General features: G+C 41.5%; 1 protein-coding gene across 5 annotated transcripts in view; it reads left to right on the top strand.

Annotated features, from left to right (window-relative positions):
- The first annotated feature begins 15,686 nt into the window (after window positions 1-15,686).
- Window positions 15,687-26,429, top strand: part of LOC129734864 (sorting nexin-2-like) — a 49,333-nt gene continuing 38,590 nt past the window's right edge. For 2 of the 5 annotated variants that reach the window (XM_055700213.1, XM_055700212.1), the window contains exons 1-2: window positions 15,693-16,043; window positions 18,522-18,639. In XM_055700213.1, coding sequence (XP_055556188.1) covers window positions 15,936-16,043; window positions 18,522-18,639 — 226 coding nt within the window. In that variant the 5' untranslated portion in view covers window positions 15,693-15,935. Of the gene's footprint in view, window positions 16,044-18,521; window positions 18,640-26,429 lie in introns of all 5 variants that reach the window. The other 3 variants (XM_055700210.1, XM_055700211.1, XM_055700209.1) reach the window with 3 other exon arrangements.

Genomic DNA, 26,429 nt, shown 5'->3' with positions numbered 1-26,429 from the left:
GGAACCATGGACTCAAAATTGCAACCATCTTTGGCAGCACCTATGTCTGTGAGCAGACTTTTTCCCGAATGAAACATCTGAAATTTCCAATCAGATCCAGACTAACTGATGAACACTTGCATCACTTGCTACGACTGGCAGTGACAAATATGGAACCTTGCAGGAGCAGGCTGGAAACTAGGACCATGCGTGGCAATCAGTTAGCTGAGGGGAATGTGCTCGGGCTTGTCTAGACAACAATCAACATGATGAGCTTGTCTAGACAGCAATTAACATGATAAGGCCTGTTTGCAGAGCACAGGGGAGCGGGAAACGGATGGCGCCAAAGTTGGCGCCAAGGAAAGGCAACATCTTGCTGTTAATTAGCCGCCAATCAGGGATTGCCTAGTATGCAAGGCTTAGCCTCAGGAACCAATTGGTTTAAGACGCGCAGCCTTTGAAAGTGTATATAAAGTTGTGCTCCTGTACAATAAACCGACATTTGCTTGCATCAAGCTGCGTCCCGTCTCCTCATTCGCCGCAAATTGGTGACCCCGACGTGATACGTTTAAGGATCTAACGTGAAGGGCTCTCGAATCGCCTATCTGAGCGACACGCAGCGAATCCCACAGAACTTTGAATGATCTGCTGAAAGGAAGCAGGAGCCGGCCAGAAATCCCTCCGGAGGTGAGAGGTGAGCTGTGGGGAATCCGTAATGGGGAATCAGGCTTCGTCCCCAGCAGGAGACGTTTATGAGCTTATGAAAGGTCTTCTTAATAAACATAAGAAAAATATCTCTGGACAAGACCTTAAAGCAATGCTCAGGTGGGTGCAAGTAAATATGCCCGCAGTGACTGCATCTACAATTTTTACGCGTGAACTTTGGGACGACACAGGGGTGAAATTATGGGATTCTGCGACAAAGGGCAATACTGAGTCCCACCGTCTGCTCTCTTCGTGGAGAGCTATTTTTGAGACTATGAAAGCAGAGGAAGGAGAGGAGGAGGAATCGCAAGCTCCTACAGCTCTTTCCTCATCAGCCTCTAAGTCACAGTGCTCTAGACCCCTGGGTGTCAATGCAGTGGGGTATCCGCCAGAAGAAGATCCTTTTGACCCAGGACCGATAGACCGTGAAAAAGAACCTGATTTATACCCTCCTGATCTACGTGATGTGTGGACAAAAATAAAGAAACAAGCCTTAAAGGAGGGGGATTTGGACATGGCTAAAACTATAGTTGCTCCGGTCTTGTATTCTCAGGGTCGGGCAGGGGGAGCACGATGGGAGGCTCTTTCTTTTTCGGTTGTTAAAGAACTGCGCCGCACGGTTACAGAACATGGTATTTCTTCTCCCTATTTTATAAGCCTGTTATCTTCTGTGTTTGATACTTATATCATGACTCCTCATGATTTGAAATCTTTAGCACGATTGTTACTAACCCCGACTCAGTATACGTTGTGGGAGTCGCATTGGAGAGGAGGACTGCAAGCACTCCTGCTCACGTATGTTAATCATAATGATCCTGTATTAGCTGCATTAACAATAGAACATCTTACGGGCACCGGGGCACATGCTGATCCGGTAACACGGGCTCAACACTGCCCCCGTGCGGCTCTCGAGGCAATTAGAGAAGAGGCAAAAAAGGCTTTTTTCCAGGTTCCTGGTGTACAAAAGCCACAAAAAGCTTTTACTAACATCACTCAGGAGTCTCGAGAACCTTATATGCAGTTTATTGATAGACTAAAACAGGCTTTGGAACGTCAAGTAGATAATGCGGAAGCTCGGGATATATTGCTAACAAAACTAGCTGTTGAAAATGCTAATGCTGATTGTAAAAGGCTATTGAAGTCTCTTCCCAACCCAAACCCCACTCTGGTGGAAATGGTGGAAGCATGTAACCGAATCGGTACGGTTGACCATAAGTTTGAAGCTATGGCTGCTGCTTTTGCAACAATGCGTGGTGTGGGGAATTGCTATGGTTGTGGTAAGCCTGGCCATTTAAAGAGAAATTGTCTTGCGCGGGCTGCGGGGAATAAACAACAACCTCCTGGTCCTGGAGTTTGTCCGACATGTCGGAAAGGGCGTCATTATGCTAATCAGTGTCGATCTAAGTATGATTTCCAGGGACAACCGATACAGGGAAACGGACCGCAGAGCGCGGGGCAGCGACGCGCGCAGACACAAATGCCACAGCTGACATTTCAACAAGCTCGGAGAGAAGTACCGACACCTCAAGTCTCTGTCCAGCAACCTCAGGCAGCGCAGGATTGGACCTGGCAACCTCACACACAGCGCTTACTGTCTTTACAGATGGATCAGGCAAATCACATAAATCTGTTCTTCTATGGTGGGATGATCAACGGAGACAATGGGATTCGGATATAGAGACAGTCTCCGGTTCACCTCAAATAGTAGAACTAAATGCAGTTGTTCGTGTTTTCCGGAAATGGAACGTACCACTCAACCTTGTTACTGATTCTGCTTATGTTGCAGGTATTGTTACACGAGCTGAAGCTTCTGTGCTGCGGAATGTTTCACATTCACAACTTTTTACCTTGTTACAGGAACTTATTTTCCTTTTGGACTCTCGATCTGCACCTTATTTTGTTATGCATATTAGGTCTCATACCTCACTACCTGGTTTTCTTGCAGAAGGCAATCGACGAGCTGATCTACTGACATTACCAGTTCAAGTACTGCCAGACCGTATTGCACAAGCTAAACTAAGTCACTCTTTTTTCCATCAAAATGCTGGAGCTCTTAAGCGACAGTTTGACCTTACTTCTCAACAGGCCTCAAGTATTATTGCTGTCTGTCCTGATTGCCAAAAACACTCTTTCCTATCAATTGCTACAGGAGTTAATCCTAGAGGATTACAAAGCCTACAATTATGGCAAACAGATGTCACACATTATTCTGAATTTGGTAACCTTAAATATATCCACTCTTCCATTGATACATTTTCAGGTGCCTTGTTTGCCTCTTGTCACACAGGAGAAAAGGCACGAGATGTTCGTAGACATTTAATGCGTGCTTTTGCTACTTTGGGTATTCCCTTAAAGATAAAGACAGATAATGGTCCAGCTTATGTTTCAACCACTATCAAAACCTTTTTTGCCCTATGGGGTGTAACTCATATTACTGGCATTCCTCATTCCCCCACCGGTCAATCTCTCATTGAACGGTCTCATCAGTCTCTAAAGCGTTTATTACAACAACAAAAAGGGGGAATGGGAATGGCTATTCCGGAGGAACGGTTACAGAAAGCATTGTATGTTTTTAATTTTTTGAATTGTTCTTTAATAGATAACAATCCACCGATAGTTCGACATTTCACTGCAAATACCTCTTTCGAGGCACGGGTTAAACCCCCAGTATTGGTCCGAGATCCAGAAACAGGTAAAATTATGGGACCATATCCTCTTGTTACATGGGGAAAAGGTTATGCTTGTGTCTCTACAGAAAAAGGACCTAGATGGATCCCAGCGAAGAATGTAAGACCTTTCCGTGAACCTTTATTGCAGACAACTGATACTGACACCGACCCTACAGAATGAAATAAAAACTGTGTGAAGATTACTGTTTAGATATAGTTATGTAACTACATGAATGATTTCTGCCCTGAGCCTGGTGGCGCATACAGCTGCGGTTTGTGTCCGGGCTCAGAGATGTAAATAGGGGCTTCTCTGTTATGGTAAAAGTGTCTCTCTTTGCATAAAAAAGAGAGGGAATGAAGGGAATGACCCCAGAGGTATGTTCAGAGAAGGCATGCGATGTTTCGAACTTTTTGATTGAACCAGTTCTTGTTTGGTGTGCCCTTCCATCTATGTATAATGTTAATTTAAAAGAAAGATGATATTGTTTACACTTTGTCGATAATTGTTTTTCTGTAGATGTTAATGTAGTAGGAGGCTATGATAGGAACGTATCGCAGCGGTTCTTATCTTACCCAGAGTAACAGTAGGAAAAGCATTAAAGAGTTAAATCACCTCGTTTGGTAGGCAGTTAAGAATGTGAGTCAAAATTGCTACTGCCTTTGTTGTTGGTTCAGGGACATGGCTGTGAGGATTTTGATGGTATGTGCTGCGTGGATTTTAGGCGCCCCACTGCAGCAACATGTTATCAAAATCTGAGAAAATTTCAGCCTTTGTAGCATTCATTCACTCAATTGGCAGTATTGTTTGTTTGCTATTGCCTTGGTTGCTGTCATGTTTGCAAGGGCCCTGCAGAACATGGCAAACCTGGTACTAGCTGTTCAAAAAGCAAAAAGGGGAAATTGTAAAATTGTACGGAACGAGGACAGTGGGTTATTTTGACATTGATATCATGTCTTAGTTGGTTTTTTATTTGTTCTATTACTTGTGCCTTGGTTTTGCTTGGTTTCAGGGGTTCTTTTTGTGCAACAGGAAGGGGGAGATGCAGGAGCAGGCTGGAAACTAGGACCATGCGTGGCAATCAGTTAGCTGAGGGGAATGTGCTCGGGCTTGTCTAGACAACAATCAACATGATGAGCTTGTCTAGACAGCAATTAACATGATAAGGCCTGTTTGCAGAGCACAGGGGAGCGGGAAACGGATGGCGCCAAAGTTGGCGCCAAGGAAAGGCAACATCTTGCTGTTAATTAGCCGCCAATCAGGGATTGCCTAGTATGCAAGGCTTAGCCTCAGGAACCAATTGGTTTAAGACGCGCAGCCTTTGAAAGTGTATATAAAGTTGTGCTCCTGTACAATAAACCGACATTTGCTTGCATCAAGCTGCGTCCCGTCTCCTCATTCGCCGCAGAACCTAACATTGACCATCTCATTAGCCAAAAGCAGGCCCATAGTTCACATTGAAATATTATTTGGTTTTGTTGATTACAGTTGTTCTTCATTTTAAATATTGCATTCTTTTCCCTGCTTTTTGTGCACTACTACAAATAAAATATGTGCAGTGTGCATAGGAATTTGTTCATTTTTTTCCAAACTATAGTCCGGCCCCTGACAGTGTCTGAGGGACAGTGAACCGGCCCCCTGTTTAAAAAGTTTGAGGACCCCTGTCCTAGACTGTTTCTTCTCTGCTGTACTGTATTTCCAGCAGACATTTGGTAAGCTGAAGTCTCCCATGAGAACAGTGGCTAGCAGTCGTGGGACATCTCCCAGTGTCTTATAGAATGTTTCATCTGCTTCTTCATCCTGGTTAGATGGTCTATAACAGACTCCCACCATATCTGCCTTGTTGGCCTTTCCCCTAATTCTTACCCATAGACATTCAACCCTATCATCAAGCTCCAGTCAAAATACTCCCTAACATACAGGGCTAACCCCCACCACCTCTACTTCCTTGCCTATACCTTCTGAAGAGCTTATAGTCATCTATTGCAGCACTCCAGTTGTGTGAGTCATCCCACCATGTTTCCATGATGGCAACTATATCATAGTTTTCCTTCTGCACAATGGCTTCCAACTCCTCCTGTTTCTTGCCCATGCTGAATACATTGGTGTAAATGCACTTCAGTTGGGCCATTGATCCTATTACCTTTTTTGGGGGAGAAGCCCTAATTCTTATGTGACTTTTCTCAGGTGCATTCATGGTTTCTAATACTTCAACAACCCTTGTGTCTTTGCTGATGCATGGATCTCCATCCCCTATCTCCAATGAGACAGCGGACCAAAAGACCTTGCTAACACACTGTCCCTCAAACATTGGTGTGCAACCCCAAGCTTATCTCTAGCAAGCCTGGTTTTATCCCTTCCACCCTTCAAAACTAGTTTAAAGCTCTTTCAATGAGCCCTGCTAACTCATATAGTATGGTTTAGTCCCTTGGGTCGGCTGTCCTGGCTGTGTCCCCTACCAAGATCTTGCCCATCCCCAGCCTACTGGTGTGTGGGGGGGAAGGTTGGAGAGACAGTGTTGATATTGTGTGAGCACTGCTCAGCAGTAGCCAAAACACTGGTGTGTTATCCACCACTTTTCTAGATATTGATACAAAGTGCAGCACTATGAGGGCTGCTATGGGGCTCAGCCAGTCCTAATACAATCTCCACTCCTTATTCCATACCATTTGCATCATGCTCAGATCCCACATAATTTAATACATATATATATCTTCTAACCATCCCATTGTATTTAATTCTCATTACTGAAATCTTTTCTTACCAACACTTGCAACTTATGCTACTGTCCTGGTTTCAGCTGGGATAGAGGTTTTTTTTCATCTCAGTAGCTAGTACACTGCTGTGTTTTGGATTTAGTATGAGAACAATGTTGATAACACACTGATGTTTTTAGTTGTTGCTGGGTGATGTTTATACTAAGTCAAGGACTTTTCAGCTTTTCAGGCCCTGCCAGCCAGAGGGCTGGAGGGGCACAAGAAATTGGGAGGGGACACAGCCAGGGCAGCTGACCCAAACTAGCCAAAGAGGTATTCCATACCATGGGATGTCATGTTTGGTATATAAACTGGAAGGGTTGGCCAGGGTCTGCTGATCACTGCTCAGGAACTGGCTGGGCATCAGTCAGTAGGTGGTGAGCAATTGTATTATGCATCATTTGGGTTTTGTACCTTTCTCTTTGGATTTTATTCTGTCTCCTTTTCATTACAATTGTTGTTATTATTGTGAAGAGGGTCCCCCGTGGAGAGTCGGCCAAGTCACGACAATCAGACCAATATGGCTACATGCCGTGCTCACTTTATTAAACAAACAGGTCATATTTATAACTTAAACCAACCGCTCACAAGACTCTACACACAGGTGATTGGATAAAAGTCTCTGCCCACGCGGGCGTCCGTGTCGCTCATCAGTGAGCATGCTGCAGGCGCCTGATCAGTGTGCCGATGAGAGTGTGCTGATTTCGGGTTGTCAGAACTTGCTCTGCACCTGGCTTCTTGTTTGTGCATAGCTTGTTTTCTTTCTCACACTGCTTGTTCCCAGGACAATTTAAAGTTGCTCTGCAGCTTCAACTAACAGGCCTGGGTTGTCCAACCCGGACAATGGTAACATATGTCCTCGGTCCTTTAAAAATCCCTCTACGTTATTGTTATTTAATTTTATTTCATTTTGTTTTATTTTATTTCAGTTATTAAATTGTTCTTATCTCACCACTTGAGTTTTACCTTTTCCCAATTCTCCTGCACATCCCTCTGGGGGGCAGGGAATGAGTGAGAGGCTGCATACTTAGTTGCCGGCATTTGTTAAACCATGACAACTACATACTTAAGCCACCTTTATACCAAACATACAGATTTATACATTCTCATTAAATGCTATCCCCTGTTCCTTAACAGATAGCTATTATTCCATGGGCTTCCTCCACTCCTCCAAATGTCTATAAGAACAGACTATGACTTGGGCCCCACCTGTCAAGATGGGTACTCAGGACAGAAGCAGTATGTTCAGTTGTTGGGCACCAGTAACAGCTTGGCTTGGGTCATCGCTGCACTCATCTGGTTCCTTGCAAAACTCACTCTTTGTTGGTTCAGGTCACTCCTGCTATATTACCTCCTACAATGTACAACTCACACAACAGATTATTTTTCCCCCAAGGTTAAATCTCCTTGAGGCACACACCAGGTCTCCCCATCCTTCCGCATTACCCACCAAGTACACCCAGGTCCTTGAGCAAAGACAATCCCGTGAACAGGTTTGCCTTTTCCCATGGGAGGAGCAATCCACACTGCCTTCCCCAGCCACTTCCCTATGTGCACTATGGGGACCTTATCTCCTCCCACAGTATGTATGGGTTTTGTTTGGGCAGGACCAGGACAGCTAGCAGATCCGCTGGTGTTAACCAGCCAAGTGGCTTCTGCAAAATTTGTATCCCAATCCTTCTATGCCCCATTTCCCAACGCTCTCAACAGAGTCTTTAACAGTCCATTATATCTCTCAGTCTTTCCAGAGTCTTGTGGGTGATAAGGGATGTGATACACCCATTCAATGCCATATTTCCTTTTCCCAGGAGTTTATAAGGTTATTTCGGAAATGAGTCCCATTGTCTGATTCAATTCTTTCTGGAGTACCATGCCACCACAAAATTTGCCTTTCAAGGCCTAAGATGATGTTTGGGGCATTGTTTACAGGGTATGTTTCTAGCCACCCAGTAGTTGCTTCCACCATGGTGAGTATGTAGCACTTGCCTTTGCATGTTCGTGGCAGTGGTCCAATATAGTCAATCTGCCAGGCCTTGCCATATTGAAAACCCAGCCACCACCCTCTATTCCAGGGAGATTTTACTCGCGTGGCTCGCTTGATTGCAGCACATGTTTCGCATTCATGAGTGACCTGTGTGATGGCATCCATGGTCAGGTCCACCCCTCGATCACGAGCCCATGTGTATGTTGCATCTTTCCCTAGATGTCCTGATGTTTCACGGGCCCACATAGCTACAAATAGCTCACCCTTACATTCCCAGTCCAGGTCCACCTGAGCTACTTCAATTATGGCAGCCTTGTCTGACGTACGGAATTAGACTCTATAACTCGAAAGTTATAAAGTAGGTATGTTTATTGCGCGCAGATGCACGGGGGATCGCTCCTCCACAAGCGTGCATGCCCGAAGTGACGAACCATCTCACATTTATACAATAAAACAAATGAATATTCAATTAACGCCTATACATATTCGTTACCTAAACCCGCTTACTCTCACTTCCTATGTTAATTAGCTTATCAGTCCTTTGCCTGGAATGTGGTGGTCTTGCAGGTTTGTAGGTGATTCATGTCCTTGTGACCATCTGATCTTCTCCAGCAAGAAGACTTAGCACTCCCTCCCTCTAGATAACATTGGAATGTCTCTCATCCTTTTCTCATCCTTTTTATAAATAGACCCTTTGTCAGAGGAAGAAGGGTAGGTGTCTCCTCAAAGCTGTGTGCCTATGTGACCAGACACCGCACCCATGACTAGTCACCATACCCACATTCCTTGAGCAGACATATACAATCACAATCGATGTCCATTGTCCCCATTTCACACTATTTCTCCATATCATGTCTACCTGTTGATTGTGTTGATGTTCCTCAGTGACATGGCTTTTGGGCATGTGAGCACCTATCATGACATACCTTTAAAGCCATGTTTTCTATCTGAGAAGTGATGTCCTGCCACAATGCAGCAGCCCAGATGGGTTTACCCCTGCTCTGCCAATTGGTCTTCTTCCACTGCTGTAGCCACCCCCATAGGGCATTAGCCACCATCCAGGAGTCAGTATAGAGTACTGGCCACTTTTCTCGTTCAGTAATGTCTAGGGCTAGTTGGATGGCTTTCACTTCTGCAAACTGACTTGATGCATCTTCTCCTTCAGTGGCCTCAACAACTTGTCGTGTGGGACTCCACACAGCAGATCTCCACTTCAGATGCTTTCCTACCACATGATGGGATCCATCAGTAAACAAAGCATAACACTTTTCATCTTCTAACAACTCATTCTATGGTGGTGCCTCTTGGGCACGAGCTACCTCCTCAGGCAATGCTCCAAAATCTCTTCCTTCTGGCCAGTCTATGATTTCTTTCAGGATTCCTGGGCAGTTGGGTTTCCCCAGTCAATCTCGTTGTGTGATCAACACTATCCACTTACTCCGTGTAGCGCTGGTTGCATGATGTGTATAGGGGATGTTTCCTTCAAACATCCAGTGTAGCACAGGCAATCGTGGTGCCAAAAGGAGATGTGCTTCTGTACCAATGTTACCGAAATCTCGGAATGAAGAACTTATCGACACCAATGTGATGTAGATAAGCAGACACTTCTTTATTGACGGCCGGGTGCGTGAGTGAGTTCCCTCACGATCGACGCACACCATGGTTCAAAATCATACACCTTATATAAAACTCATTCATACATATTCATTAAGTATTCATGCATAATCATAAGGTTTCCCATAAATCATTAACATACTCTCCTCCCATATCCGATTCTGCGCAATAAAGGTTAGAAAGGTCCGGAAATGGGTCTGGGGTATGATTTGGGTAGGTGGTATATGAGTCGGTGGTCTCGATCTCCCCCTGCCGGAATTACCTTTCACTTAAGGTAACTGTTTCTTGGCCAGCAACTATGGGTTGCTTCACTCGACTCTTCCCAGTCCACATAAATTCTCATTTTGACATTTTAGTACATCCTCCTAGGTTACATATAAACAATCATCTAAAATCTTAAGTCTGTTATCTAAGTTCTAAACATTCCTACTAGGTGATTCTGACCAATTCCTCCGGCCTTGGTACGGGGCTGTACAGAGGATTTTTTATAGCAGCTTTTTACTATAACAATAAGTTTCATTAAAATATATTTCTTATCCTTCTATATTTCTATTACATGATTGATTTTATAAAATCAAATAATCAATCAAATAAAGTCAATCAATCTTAACTTATTAGGAAATCTATAACACCAACAACTTCCAAAGTAACTCAAACCCCCTCATATGCTGCTAGTATCTCTTTTTCAGTTGGGTTGTAGTGGACTTCTGATCCTCAATACCCTCAGCTCCAAAACCCTAATGGCTGAACTCAATTTTCCCCTGATGTTTTCTGCCAGAGGCTCCAGGTGAGACCATGCTCCCCAGCTGCAGTGTAGAGTACATTTTGCACAGCTGCTCCTGTTCAGACAGGCCCAAGAGCTACCGCACAAGCAATCTCCTGTTTGATCTCTTCTTTTGGGTTACTCAATAGAGAGGGCTCACAGGCTGACTATAACCTGGAATATGCATTCTCCAGAACCCCACAAGGCCTAGGAAAGCTTGTGTTTCCTTCTTGTTGGCTGGTGGAGACATAATTGCTATCTTGTTGACCACATCCATAGGCACATGATGATGTCCATCCTGCCATTTTATTCCCAAGAACTGAATCTCCTGTGCAGGTCCCTTGACCTTGCTTTTCTTTATGGAAAAACCAGCTTTCAGAAGAATCTGAATTACTCTTTTTCCTTTCTCAAATACTTCTTCTGCCTTGTTGCCCCACACGATGATATCATTTATGTATTGCAGATGTTCAGGGGCATCACCCTTTTCCAGTACAGTTTGGATTAGTCTATGACAAATGGTAGGGCTCTGCTTCCACCCCTGGGACAGCTAATTCTGTCATTGAAATCAGGAATAAGAAAACTCCTTAACACCAATGTAGCATTAAGAAGCAGGCATTCTTTATTGTGGTGCTGGATGCATGGGGGATCATTCCACCTAACGTTCATGGCTTCCTTCTCTCAGGTAGTTCTTTTTATGCAGTACATGTATACATATTGAACAAATTTCCCAGAAAAGACATAAGTATTTATTAGATTGCCCCAAACTAATCATAATATTCAACCTCCCCCTCTCACATGCCCAGTTGTCCAGTGTGGGGGTCTTCGGTGGTCTCAAGGGTCTGCAAATCTGCCCACTCCTCTATTCAGTTGGCCAGAGTTCTCCTTTGTAGTCCCCATATATGGTCTTAAACCAGGTCATCTCAGTCTCTTTCTTGGCCTGGAATCACTGGCCTTGGGCTGGTTTTCCTTCATCCTCCAGGGCTACCTCTTTGTTAGAACATGAATTTATTGCTTACAAGTATAGAAATATTAGTTTCAAACAAACAAGGTACCTTCACACTAACTATTCGAACCTGGGATGCATGACTACTTCTAAATTCTTAGGATTAAACCTTAACCCTTCTGTAACAATTCCAGGTGTATTGGACACCCCTCCACATGAAAGCACTCTGTGGGTTGCATTTTGCTACCAAAGGAATTGAAAAAAATGCATTAGCACTATCAATTGTAGCACGCCACTGTGACGGATGCACTCAACCCCTTAACCAAACTATCAGTAGTTTGGTACAGGTTCCAAAGCATATAAAGGCCTAAGCGGTTAATGGGCCAAGAACTCCTCCAGTTTTCATCTGTTCTCTGAAAACCCACAAAGGTGAAAGTCAAAAAACTAGTCAGTCTAGTGGAAAACCATTAAACACCTAGTGCTATGCTAAATTAGTATAATTGCCAGAAATTTAAAGAATATTGTATATATTATTTGATTTTCCTAATCACAGCAACTAAAATATTTCATTTTAATGGTTTAATGTCAAAGGGTACACAATTATTCCCAAAATGCTTGAATCATAACTTCTAGATAAAATGTGTATGTGCCAGTTATTTAAGAAGCTTCCAGAAACAGAATAGAAAAACATGAATACTACAAAAAATTAGAAAGGTAGTAAGAATATAACAATAGTGTCATCCACAAAAAACTTAGAGACCAGAGAAGTATGCTTCTGGATGAAAAATGTTTGTGTATTTGGAATAGTTTATTTCAGTTTCTTAGTCTACATTTTTACATCTTAAAAAGAACTCTGAAAATTATTTAGAGATGTAATAAAGAGCAATGGGTTGAGTTTAAGAATAAAAATGTGCATAGAGTATAAGTCATCTCATATCTACATAACCTAAGTGTCACTACTATTTTTATTTTGTGAAGAAAAAGGAAACATGGATATGCTGTAAAATGTCCCATACCCAGGAAACTTAAAAATACTATCAAATCTGATAAATGAGAAGCAAGCTATTATATCTTACAGTAATTGTGTCATAGCTATGTTGGTCTCAAGATGCATCTTTTATTAGAGTAGTGGACAACTTTTTCAGACCTGATGAAATACCTAAAAGTTTGCCTGTTCCTTTTCCATCTACATTTATTAGTGTAAGAAGATATATTTTCCCTTTTGTTAGAACTTCCAATGTAATAAATTTATTTTATTTGAAAACTTTTTTGTTATTTGCAATTGGTAATTCGGAGTCCCAAAGCACAAATTTAGTGAGTGGCAGATCTGTAAGGTCTTACTCAATGACCTCCTGCCAAGAAATGGGGCCTGAAACTTCCTCAGATGTCAGCAGGAATGAGAGACATTCTTTCTAAACTCAGCAGTCAGAATCTCCAAGGAGAGAATTCTTCACAACAACTTCTTACATGTCAAGCTTGAGCAGTACAGACAAAATTATGCATGAAGTTTCAATAATTTCAAGATGAGACAGATTTCTATTTATATATTTATCACTTTCTCACAATGTGATTGGAAAGAGGCTGAAAGAAAATAGACTGTATCCTTTCCTTTTAGTTCTTATTAGGCACTTTGCAAATGCTGGAGAGATGCAGCCTTTGCCCCAAGAGGTTGCAGTCTGTAGAATAAGACTCATTCTTCCTGTTCTCCATTGGACAAAGTTTAGAAATTAACTTTAATGCAGCAAATATTAATAAAGTCCTCATAAAGTGCTGAGTGGATGAATGCTGTACTTTGATAAAACTGAAACTCAAAAGATACCTTTAAAAGCTTGTCTTGAATATAACAGAAACTGTCGTGACGGAGGGAAGACACAGTCGCTCAATATGAGTGATCAGCAGACTTCGTTTATTGTCTCTTACAGTCACCTTTTATGCCTTGTTATAATTAGCTCATACATATTACAAAAGTTAAGCTCATTATTGGTTAGTTGCCTAAATACCAAGCCCGCCCCTAGTTTCTCTTCTGTAGTTTTCTGTTCCCACCTGCAACATTCTTTTCCCACCAAAATCTTCCTGTTACTGTGTAACAAGGACAGCCAAAGACAGTGTATTTTGCTTTACTTCAGATAAGCTGAGAGCGATGTGCATTTTTGTCCAGCCAGCTGGACTATGTCTATGTGACCCTTTTCAGCTAGTCAGTTATCCACAAGAAACAACAATAACAGTTCAAATGAACTGTAGGTATATTAGCTAATGCTTACTATCAGACACTATTGACATCTGACTTTTTGGAAGAATTTAAGAATTTGTGAGCTAAGTCACAGGGAGAAAAAGAAGAGCAATTTAGAAATAGTAATGTAGGGAGATGGCCTGCAAATATTTTATTTACATGAGAAATACTGCTTTAGTGATTGTGAATACTACTGCACTTGGTTAAATGACTGGTCTGCAAGAACAAGACAATACTTTTAATCCTCACTCCCTGAGAAAGATCTTATTTTAAACCATGTAAGTAGCTGTGCTTTATCCATTTCAGTTCTGTTGAAAGAAATGAGATTACTCAGGATAATGTTAGGAAAACCTTATTCCCTAAATATTGTACCAATTAGTCTTTATAGTATGGAATCGTATGAACTTTCTTAAGAGATATATATATATATTTTACATTGTACACAGAACAGTCATGATTAAGTAAGCATGACTAAAGGACCCCAGGTCATTGCAAGGAGGAGGACAGCCTGAAGAATAAAGGATACCCCTGGACTACCGAAAGTTAATGCCAGCATCCTAGCTCCTCTAACACCTTTGTGAAACTCTCCCATTATCTGGCATCATAAATAAGTAACTGTAGCAAGACTGACTCCAGGGATGTCTAGATCAAGAAAGAAGCAGATGCATGATGATGCCTGTTGTGGTTTAACCCCAGCCAGCAATTAAGCACCACACAGCCACTTGCTCACTTGCCCCTGGTGGGATGGGGGAGAGAATTGAAAGAGTAAACGTGAGAAAAATCATGGATTGAGATAAAGACAGTTTAATAGGTAAAGCTAAAGCTGTGCATGCAAGCAAAGCAAAACAAGAAATTCATTCGCTACTTCCCATGGGCAGGCAGATGTTCAGCCACCTCCAGGAAAGCAGGGATCCATCATGCGTAATGGTTATTTGGGAAGTAACCATCTCCTCTTCCTCCTTCTTCCCCCATGCTGAGCATGATGTCATATGATATGGAGTATCTCTATGGTCAGTTGGGGTCAGCTGTCCCAGCTGTGTCCTCTTCCAACTACTCGCTGGCAGGGTGGTGTGAGAAACAGAGAAGGCCTTGACTCTGTGTAAGTACTGCTGAGCAATAACGAAAAATATCCCTGAATTATCAACACTTGTTCACAAATCCAAAACACAGCACTGTGCTAGCTACCAAGAAGAAAATTATCCCAGCCAAAACCAGCACATGCCATAAAATTATAGTTGCTTTGCAAAACAGCAAGTGTGCATTAAGTAGTGATTGATCAAATCATGTTGTACCTGAACGGTTGAAACATATAAGAACCATATGTAAAACCACATTCAGGGTGCCTTAGTTTGGATGGGACACCTCATGCATGAATAAAGGATACTCTTGTAATTCTATACTTTGTGTCCTAGCCTTTCTCTTCAGTTGGCATTGACCAGTTTCAAAATTTTTGTGACAATAACAACCATGTATAGATGGATGAGATTCCTAAAATACAAATATTTTGGGACACAGACTTTGTGTTTTATGAGAAGGAAGACTTTGCTGGATTTAAACAAAAATGACCAGCCTTATTAAACTGTTTTATCACAGTGACGATTTCAAATCACAGCTACCAGCAAACATCCAGTTTCTCAACTTATCTAGATGCTCTAACAGTACACCTACAGCTGTCTCCTTTCATAGGATGGAGAGGGAAACCAAAAGTTCAGCAATTTGCTTGCAATGATGCACTGTTAATGATGTAACCCAATTGATGGATGAATTTATATCTATAGGTTTGCTCATACCAGGTAAGTCAATCCCAGCCAGGCCCATGCAGGTACACAGCCACCCCAGTGCTTCCATAGAGCCCACCCTGGTCAGGGTCAAAAGGTTGCTCTGCGGGCACACAGCCCCCCGCGACACGGAGCCCGCGTACCCAAGCCCAAGGGCAGGCAGCCTTCGGCGGGCGCGGACACGGGCCAGGTACACGCTAACCCTCTCCCTCTAGTTCTCCGTTCCCATCTTGCCCTACCGGAGGGGGGGGAAAGGAGGCGGGGGAAAATGGACAGACAGCGGACACACACGATCCCAACAATAGGAGAAACTAGCACCACCCCAATCCAACCGCAGTGATACCCGCCCACAGCAGCAGGAAAAAAGGGAGCCACAGAGATGCAGGCGTGCGTACTACCCCTTTTTCCCCCCGCCTCCCTTCCTAGCTCTTCCAATCACGTGGTGCGAGGAGGCGGGGGTCGGGTTGTCACGTGAGAGCAGGAGGCTGGGACTGGTGACCCAGGCTGGAGGGGAAGATGGCGGCGCAGAGAGAGATTCCGCTATTGGTGGAGGTACGTCCCGCCGACTTCGAGGTGCTGGAGGATGGCAAGAACGTCTTTGCTAGCCCCGTATCCACCTTGGAGGTGAGAGCCCGCTTATCTTGCAGTCGCCCTCTCTCTTTCTCCGGCGTAGTCTATTACTGCGGGGCCCAGCCATTGCCTAGACCTCCGCGGTGGAATGTGATGGTGCCGGCGCCCATCAGGCCCTCCTTGACTACTGGGGGTCCATTCCCACCCCCATTTCGGCCTCGGGCTGTGGCCCTCGTCGTTCTCTTTGAGAGCAGCAGCTCCTTGGCTCTTGCCTTTTGGTGAGGAGAGTTGCCTCGCCAGGGGCCCTCCGGGACTCTCAGCCCCGCGTGGACTCGGTCGTTTCCCCTGAAGTCTTTCTCCTGTCAAAAAAACCCACGGAAAAGTCTCTCTCCAGGTATCACACCTGCAATTGTTCAGAGAAATCAAGAATCTGAAAGATCTAAAAATGTGTGGTGAATACATCTATAAACCAGTCTTACTTTCCATGTCAGGAGTCTAATAAAAAAAACCCAACCAATACAACTGAATGTGTAAATACTTCCTAGTTCTGAAAAATGCTCATATATTCGTTAAAGTGGGAGCCTTTTTCTAAGTTGTGGACGTGTTTCACCTGTGCTAATGACTTATGGAAAAATTTTGTTCTTTGTGTATAGTTTTTAAAAAGAAAATTGTGTTCCACATTTCCTGAAGTTTCCTTTCTCTGACCTTTACAGTAATAACATCAGTGTGTATTTCTTTGTTTTGCTCTGACTGTTGCTTGTCCTTAGAAAGGTCAATAAGTAAAGAGGCTCTTAAATGTATTTTTTAAAGACACTTGCCTTCTCTGAAGTAGCTTAAAAATTTTGGGGTTTTTTTTTCTTTTTATAGATAATCTGTGCAATGCTACCAACAAAAAAATCTGTGGAAAAATACTGTGAAGGAATAACAAATTATATGATTTGTGAACCTGCAGTTGTCAGGATCTATTTTAATAGACTTCTTTACATCTCTGTGATACAGTGTGTATTATTGGAGAGTCTAGTTTTATACTTTCAGAAAAACTGCAATAAAACATAAATAATTTCTTTATTGATGTGCTCTTGAATTAAACTCCCAAGAGATGTGATAGAATTAATATCTAATCCACACTATAACAATGAAAATTCCTCATCTTAACAATTAAAAATAGTTACTGAAAACTATAGCTGGAAGAACTGGTGAAGAAATGCCCTTTCTCTGTATTGAGTGGTTTGGTTGACCGTTCTATTGTGCTGCTTTGTTTTTGTAGTCATTTTATTTGGAAGAAAGTAATTAAGTCGCAAAGGGAAGCCTCATTGCTTAAAGAGAAACTTTGAAGACAAAAGCTTTTTTTACTTTTAATCAACTAGAGTGCTTAGGAAAGAACCTTGCTCTTGTGAATTTCTAGCAAATTTGGAAGGAAGAGATCACGAAGATTGAGTCTGAACTTCTCCCTAGCTTAAAGCTAGATTGTTTAACTTAAGTGTACAGGGCACCTTAGTCCAGAGAAGAACGATTATTTCATGGTGTGGCTCTAATTAAATGTATATATTTTAGTATTGTTGTGGTGTTGTAGTCCTATAATATTCACGAACTAGCTGTTTCTAAATGGCAGTAGCAGCTCTATTAAAATAAAACCAGAGCTGACTTAATCCTGACCATATGTATGTTTGCTGATTAACTAGAGAGGAGAGCATGGCAGGTGACAGTGAGGTCCAAAACCAATTTATGTGAAGGTTATGGTGCTTTGAGAGGGTTCCTAACTGTTTTAATCTTGGAGCTGGCTCCTTGCTTTTTGTGTGATTAATTTCTGTTCTTGCCCCCCTCCTTCCCCCCCCCTTCTTTTTGCACTTCACAGAAGATATACTGTTCTGTTTTTACCTATAATTTGGCTAAGCTAAGCAGTGAAAAAGCTGTAACATTGCTAATAATTCTATTAAAATAGCTTCAGTGTTAGCATTTGCTTTATAAGAAATTTTGTTAACTCGCCTAACTTTGTTCCAACAAAATATAAATTTCATATATATTATGAACAGTAAAAATAAATGAAACTTTGAAATTTCTTATGGCTGCAAGCAGCTGTGTATTGTTTGAATGGAGCTAACATGTTCACTTAATCTCTGAAAAACTGGTATGGAGCACTTGGAGACTTTTTTTTAACATAGAAAAAATTACTAAACGTAATCTAAATATAAGCCTTTCCAAAAGGACCTTCATAATGAAACTACATTCAGAATGCTAATATACTTATTCTAGATATTTCTGTAGTAGTTTTTCATGTAAATTATGCTCGAGGAAATGGGTATTTATTATTTTTTCTGACAGAAATGAAAAGAGCTGCTGACTAGTTTGTATCCTTTGTTTATTGTTATCCCACTAAGAATAGGGAATGGAAATAGTTGATTGGGTTTCCTTTCTGTACATCATCTTGCTTTGTTTCTTTGTAATGAAAGAATGTTTACTGCAATACTTATATACTGATATGTGACAACTGGTTCTCTGCTATTTCATTTTTTTTTCCTCTTTTTATAACAGTCAAGTTCTTCATCTCCAGAGCTAGCAAGTCTTCCTGCAGAAGACCTCAGCACAAACTCTAATGGTCCAAAGCCAGCAGAATTCATGCCAGATGATGATAGAGAAGAACTCTTTGCTGGTAACTGCTTTTTTTCTTCTAATGTAGCTTCATAGACTCTTTTCTTTTTGGACTTAAAGGGGTGTGCTTTTGTGAGGAGGAGGAGGAGGAAGAAAACCTTTTTATGCTGTAAAAGGTAATTTCCATGTCTGTAAGGAAATATGAAGCAGTACCCTTGCAATGGAAACTCTGATTTTAAGTTTAAGCAATTTAATATTGTCGTAAATCTTAACCATTGTTCAACCTGTTGAAGATATACTTTCTGGAAAATTCATTAAGTAATGTTTTCCTTTGGATATTAGGAGTATCACTGGTCTTTGTTGATCATTCTTTATTGGATTCGGTGATCACCTATTTAATTGAAGTCCTATGATCTTCTGCAATATACTGTCAAATTTATGAACTTGAAATAATTTGCAAGAAAAGTGACACACTATAAAAGGAAAAACAGCTGAAGTTCTTTGCGTAAAGTTTGTTCTACTGTTAATACAGTTGAATATTATTGTAAAACTGTTTTGAACTGTCACCTTTCTAAACTGCAAGCAGAAGACAATATTGCTTATTAGCAGAGAAGTGATATGTGACTTCTCTTTAGGGGTAGATGAGCTTTTAAAAATTTCAATAGTAAATTAAAACTGGAGATTTTTTTTCACCAAATTTGTGTGTTGTCATCTGAGCAGTAAAAACTTTGCTACGCTCTTGACAATACATATTTTTGTAATGGAACTATTAAGAATTACATACTGAAGGAATGGCACTTTGAGAAGCTTATTTGATAGAAAAGTTAAATGTCTTAAGAACTTGACAATGATGTACAGGATTTTTTCTTGTGAGACTCTAGCTTTAGTTAAGTTTCATTACTAAATATAGGTTTCTCTATGATATATACTGTCACTGCATAGTGTGACAGTGTTAGCTAGTTAATAACTTGTTCTGCTGATGGTAATATAGCATGTCTTGTTATGTAATAATATTCAACTTCATGTGTGTGTAAAAACATGAGCAAGTTAAAGCCTTGTTTTTTACTGTATAACCATTTATAGCTGTCCCAGTCCTTTTTTCCAATTACGAAGACTGATAATTCAGATCATATTGCAAGTTGAAGGGCATTTCTACTTATTAAAAGACTTTTTTATTATAATAAAAAGGTTAAGAACTGACATATGGGATCAGTCCTGGCATTTCACTAGTGTAAGATTTGGTCTCTAATATTTGACAGTACTGGACGTTTTGGAGAGAGATGTATGAAAGTTTTGATAAGTAATCAATTACACTTATTTTTAATCCTTGGTCAGTCACTACTTTGATGTTGGTTTTCTACAGTCTATTTTTTGTAACATGGATTATGGTTGCTGTCACAATTACAGGTGTAGGAGCATTTACTATTCAAGAGATGTAATGTTTAGAATATATTGCATATCAAAGGATGGTTCTAAACATTGCTTCTTAATCTAACACTTTTCCTATTAGTGAGTCAGTTGACAGTCTACTTTGAATACACTCCTAATCTTATCTTTGTTTGTATCCTGATGTAATTATATTTAAATAAAGTTTATAGTATTTAGTTCTGGGCTGCTTTATATAAATAAGTGTATACGTGTGTCCATTACCTTTGTTCTCAATTTATCAAACTTATATTTGCATATATTTGAACTTAGATTCTAACAGTGTCATAGTTTGCAAACTCTCTTAAAACAGTCTTAAATGAAATGGAGAATAATTAAGAATTCAGTGATAATCCTAGTAGTTTTGTATTTATATTGTCTGATCTTATGACCTACAAAGACTAGGAACACTTTGCTAGTACAAGAAAGCTTTATTTTTAATTTGGTTATATAGCTTCAGTATGTAAAGTCAGCTTTTTGTAGCTGTAGGGTCACAGGCCCTTTGCCTTTTAGGAAAGCAGGTTCTCCTTTGGCTGGAAAATATTAAATTAAGAAAAAAGGTGGCTGGACTAAATATTGATGAGATCCAGACAGAAGTAACAGTTTAGCAGCCAGATTGTTGCAAGTGAATGGAACACTGAAAAAAGATAAATCATTTAATGAGTTTGAATTTTACTATGGAAGACATTTCTTCAAATGTAAGCAGCATTCAACTGTGAAAGCATCTGACGTGCTGCATGTCTAATGCAACTAAAAGTGATTTTTAAAAGGTCAATTCATATACAAAGGCTAGTGAAAACTCTCAAATGGGGAAAAAAAGACTTATTTATAGAGCTTAACACAACTTGCAGAAACATGATATTTTTAACAGTAGCCTGTTCTAAACAGGAATTTTGCATAATACAGTTCTGTCCTAGTGATGAACTTCTAAATTTGTATCACTGTCAGCATATGTATTCTCAAAAGCAATGTCTAATTTTTGTTCCAGTGCTGTGTACTCATGAGCACTCTTTAGCACTGTTTTGCTAGACATTGATGGTCATCCAGCCTTTCTGATGCTGATTTGCTATGAACAGGAACCAATGCGAGAAGGCTACGTGAGATATCCATTTCCTTGCTTTTAGCTTGATTGTGTAAGCCTTATTTTCTATGAAAGCAAGGCTCAAGTTTTAAAAGAATAAAAATTGAATGCAACTTTTTTTTTTTCCCAATATGCTGAAATTCCAAAGAAATCTTATCTTGAAAGATTATAGGGACAGTTAACTGGAGGGGAAGAGAATGAAGTTCTACAACTTCCTAGCTTGTGTTGGTCCTTCACGTTGAATTATTAGACACTATAAAACCCAGGTAAAGGAAGTCCTATGAATGGCTCCTGAAAGGAGGGACTGACTTTTGTAGAGCATTAAAAAAACTGTAGTTTTGCAGACTTATTTGTAAAAATGTGATGATTTTCCTCTCTAACTACTGTAGGCTTCATAAATCTTTTTCATTGTTCGCCTAATAATGCAACCTAATGGAAAAGGAGGTGAGAGAGAACAAATTAGAAAATGTCCTGTACTGTCTTAACACAGTTCAGAATCTCGAATTTTTGTAGGCTTTTTTGACTATATTTTTAAAAACTCTTTGCTACTGTGTTTTAAGGACAGCTATAAGGTTACATCTGCAATAAACTGTTTTTAGATATTCCTATTTAAGGGAGGAAAAAAACCTGCTATGCAACAGCAGTCAGAAGAGAGGAGTGAGAATGTGAGACATACAATTATGCAGACACCAAGGCCAGTGAAGAAGCAAGGGGAGGAGGTGCTCCAGGTGCTGGAGCAGAGATTCCCCTGTAGCCTTAGTGAAGACCATGGTGTTATGGTTTAACACCAGCTGGCAACCAAGCTCACTCACTCCTGCCCCGCAGCAGGATGTGGGGGGAAGAGAACTGGAAAGGCAAAAGTGAGAAAACTCATGGGTTGAGATAAGAACAGTTTAATAATTGAAATATAATAATAATAATGATGTAATGAAAAGGAAAATAACAAAAAAACCCCAACAACAAATAAAACCCAAGACAGACAAGTGATGCAAATGAAAAACAGTTGTTCACCACCAACTGACTGATGCCCAGCCAGTCCCCATATAGTGGCCCCCGGCCAAATTTCTCTCTAGTTTATATGCTGAGCATGATGTCATATGGTATGGAATATCCCACTAGTCAGTTGGAGTCATCTGTCCCAGCTGTCTCCTCCCAACTTTTTGTGCACCCCCAGGCTACTTGCTGGTGGGGTGGTATAAGGAGCAGAGAAGGCCTTGACTCTGTGTAAGCACTGCTCAGCAATAACTAAAACATCCCTGAATTATCAACATTGTTTTGGTCACAAATCCAAAATGTAGCCCCATACTAGCTACCGTGAAGAAAATTAACTATCCCAGCCAAAACTAGCACATTCTCCACCCCTTATTCCATACCATATATGTTATGCTCAGGTCCCACACTATCCAATACATTCTCAATAACTACCACGCCCCTTCCTATCCTTTGATATAATACACAGATATCATTTATTCCCTTAGTCTATGGATCACCCCTGTAAAATATCCATAAATGTCTACAAAATGTCCATTGAGTTAATTTAGTCCATGACTTTGGGCTCCATCTGTTATGGCGGTCACTCAGGACAGGAGAGGTGTGTTGCATGGAGTTACTGGACACCAAAGCCAACTCAGGTTGGGTCACTGCTGCACTTGCATTGCTGCTTGTAAGGTTTGTCCTCCAATGGTTCAGGTGGGTTTTGCTATAGTCATTCCTGTAACATGTAGCTCATGGGTTACAACATTTTAAAGGTATATCCATTACAATCTCCACCTCTGTTTTCTTTGGACTAGGTTATAAGGTTTAACATTGCAATGAACTCCTCCCCTTACTCTTAGCTTGGCTAACAAAGTGTTCCTGCTATAGTAATTCCTATAACATGCAACTCCAATCATGGAGTATTTTCACCCAGGATTAAATCACTTTGAGGTACACATTGGACTCCTTCATCTTTCTGCATTACCCACCAAGTGCATCCAGGTTGTTGAGCAAAACCAATACCTTGAGTAGGTTTATCCTTTCCTGAGGAAGAAATAACCCAGACTGTTTTTCCCAACAAGTTCCTTATATGTAATAAGGGGATTTCATCTCCTTCCACAGTTTGCAGGTGTTTTGATTGGGCAGGGCCAGGTTGACTGGCAGATCCTCTGGTGTTAACTAACCAAGTGGTTTCTGCTAAATGTGTATCCCAATGCTTAAATGTCTCAGCACCCATTACTCTCAGTGTAGTTTTTAACAGTCCATTGTATTATTCAGTTTTCCCGGAGGCTGGTGCATGTCAGGGGATGTGATACACCCAGTCAATGCCATGTTCCTTAGCCCAGGTGTTTATGAGGTTGTTTTGGAAATGAGTCACATTGTCTGATTCAATTCTTTCTGCAGTGCCATGTTGCCATAAGGCTTGCTTTTCAAGGCCCAGGATAGTGTTCTGAGCAGTGGCATGGGGCACAGGGTATGTTTCCAACCATCCAGTAGTCACTTCCACCATTATAAGCACATGGTGCTTGCCATGGTGGGTTCATGGTAGTGTGATATAATCAATCTGCCAGGCCTCCCTATATTGATATTTCAGCCATTGTTCTCTATACCAAAAAGGCTTTAGCCGCTTAGCTTGTTTTATTATGGTGCACGTTTGACATTCATGAATATCCTGTGCAATGGCATCAATAATCAAGTCCACCCCTTGATCATGAGCCTATTTGTATGTTGCATCCCTTCCTAGATGTCCTGATGTGGCATGAACCCATCGAGCAATAAATTGCTCTCCCTTATGTTCCCAATTCAGATCCACCTGAGCCACTTCAATTCTAGCAGCTTGCTCCACCTACTCATTGTTTTGATGTTCTTCAGTGGCCCAGCTCTTGGGTACATGAGCATCGATGTGATGTACTTTTACAACCTGGTTCTCCAACCAAGCAGCAATATCTTGCCACAATGCAGAATCCCAGATGGGTTTTCCTCTGTGTTGCCAGTTGCTCTGCTTCCATTGCTGTAGCCATCCCCACAGAGCATTTTCTTGTCCCCACAGACAATTCATGATTCAGTACAGAGGTAAAGTCTTGGCCATTTTCCTCGTCCAGCAATATCTAAAGCCATCTGGATGGCTTTCACCTCTGCAAACTGACTCAATTCTATTTGTCCTTCAGCAATTTCTTCAGCTTGCTGTGTAGGACTTCACAGAGCAGCTTTCCGCCTTCAATGTTTTCCCACAGTACGACAGGTTCCATCTGTAAACAGGGCATATTGCTTCTAATTTTCTGGTAATTTATTATACACTGGGGCCTCTTCAGCATGAGTCACCTCAGGTGACACTGAAGGTTTGACCTTCTGGCCAGTCCATGACCGTTTCCAGGATTCCTGGGCAGTCGGGGTTTCCCATTCAAGCCTGTTGCGTGATCAGTGCGACCAACTTCATGTAGCATCAGTTGCATGATGTGTAGAGGGGACCCTCCCTTTAAACATCCATCCAAGCACAATCTAGGTGCCAAAAGGAACTGTGCTTCAGTATGAATTACTTCTGAATCAGCTCAAATTCCTTCATATGCTGATAATATTTCTTTTTCACTTAGAGTGTAACAGGCTTCAGATCCTTTGTATCCCCAGCTCCAAACCCCTAAAGGTTGACCTCGTGTCTTTCTAGGTGCTTTCTGCCAGAGGCTCCAAGTGAGGCCTTTATCCCTGGATGAAATGTAAAGCATGTTTTTTACATCTTGTCCTGTCTGGATTGGCCCAAGTGGTACTGCATGAACTATTTAATTTGTGCAAAGGCTTGCTGGTGCTCAGGGCCCCATTCAAAATCGTTCTTCTGGGTCACTTGATAGAGAGGGCGTACAATCAGACTGTAACCTGGAATATGCATTCTCCAAAAACCCACAACTCCTAAGAATGCTTGTGTTTCTTTTTTTAGTTGGTGGAGACATAGCTGTTATTTTATTGATCTCACCCGTTGGGATATGACGACTCTCATCTTGCCATTTTATTCTTAAAAACTGAATTTCCTGTATAGGTCCTTTGACCTTTCTTTGGTTTATGGCAAAACCAGCTTCGAAAATAATTTGGATTTTTCTTCTCCCCTTCTCAAACACTTCCTCTGCTGTGTTGCCCCACATGATGGCATCGATATACTGCAGGTGTTCAGGAGTTTCACCTTGTTCCAGTGCAGTCTGTATCAATCCATGACAAATTGTAGGACTGTGTTTCCATCCCTGGTGCAGTTGATTCCAGGTGTACTGGATACCTCCAAGTGAAAGCAAACTGTGGTCTGCACTCTGCTGCCAAAGGGATTGAGAAAAATGGATTTGTAATATCAATTGTTGTATAGCATTTGGCAGCCTTTGACTCCAGTTCATATTGGAGTTCTAGCATGTCTGGTATGGTGGTGCTCAGTGACAGTGTGACTTTGTTCAGGCCTCAATAGTCCACTGTTAGCTTCCACTCTCTGTTAGATTTTTGCACTGGCCATATGACACTTTAAAAAAGTGTGAATGAGACTTACTGATGACTCCTTGACTCTAGTTGACAGATCAGCTTATGGATAGGAACCAGGGAGTCTCAATTGGTGCGATATTGTTGCCACTGCACTGTCATGGTAGCAATTGGAACCTGTTGTTCTTTAACTTGCAGCAACCCCACCACAGACGGATCCTCTGACGGACCAGGCAAGCTAGACATCTCTTTAATCTTCTCCGTACTCAAGGCAGCAATACCAAAAGCCCACTGGTAGCCTTTTGGGTCTTTAAAGTACCTTCTCCTGAGGTAGTCTATGCCAAGGATACATGGAGCCTTTGGACCAGTCACAGTAGGATGCTTTTGCCACTCATTCTCAGTTAGGCTTACCTCAGCCTCCAACACAGACAGTTCTTGGGATCCTCCCATCACTCTGGAAGTACAGATGGATTCTGCCCCTTTGTAATCTGATGGTATTAGAGTACACTATGCACTGGTGTCCACTAGAGCTTTATAATCATGTGGGGCTGATATGCTGAGCCATCAAACCCACACAGTCCAGTAAACCCAGTTGTCCCTTTCCTCTGCCTACCCAAAGGCAGGGCCCCTCTATTCCTGGTTGGAGTCTTCATTACTTGATTTTTGTAACTGCAAAACAGAAGTCCCTTCATCAGGGTCAAAAGTATGATCAGCCCTTCTACTCTGCCCAGCAGACACTGGAGCAGTAATTTTCCTGGATGGATGCATTTTGGCTGTTGTTTCTCCTTGCAGTTCTTGTACCCGAGCTTCTAGTCTCCAGGTAGGTTCACCATCCCACTTCTTCATGTCCTCCCCCTGGTCACGCAGGAAGAACCGCAAAGTGCACATGGTGTGTGCAACCAGTACCCTTTCTCTTGAACAGT

Source organism: Falco cherrug, assembly GCF_023634085.1.
Source record: "Falco cherrug isolate bFalChe1 chromosome W unlocalized genomic scaffold, bFalChe1.pri SUPER_W_unloc_1, whole genome shotgun sequence".
In the NCBI taxonomy this organism is placed as follows: Eukaryota; Metazoa; Chordata; class Aves; order Falconiformes; family Falconidae; genus Falco; species Falco cherrug.
Note: the sequence above shows the minus strand (reverse complement) of the source record. Positions and strands in the feature narration are given on the sequence as shown.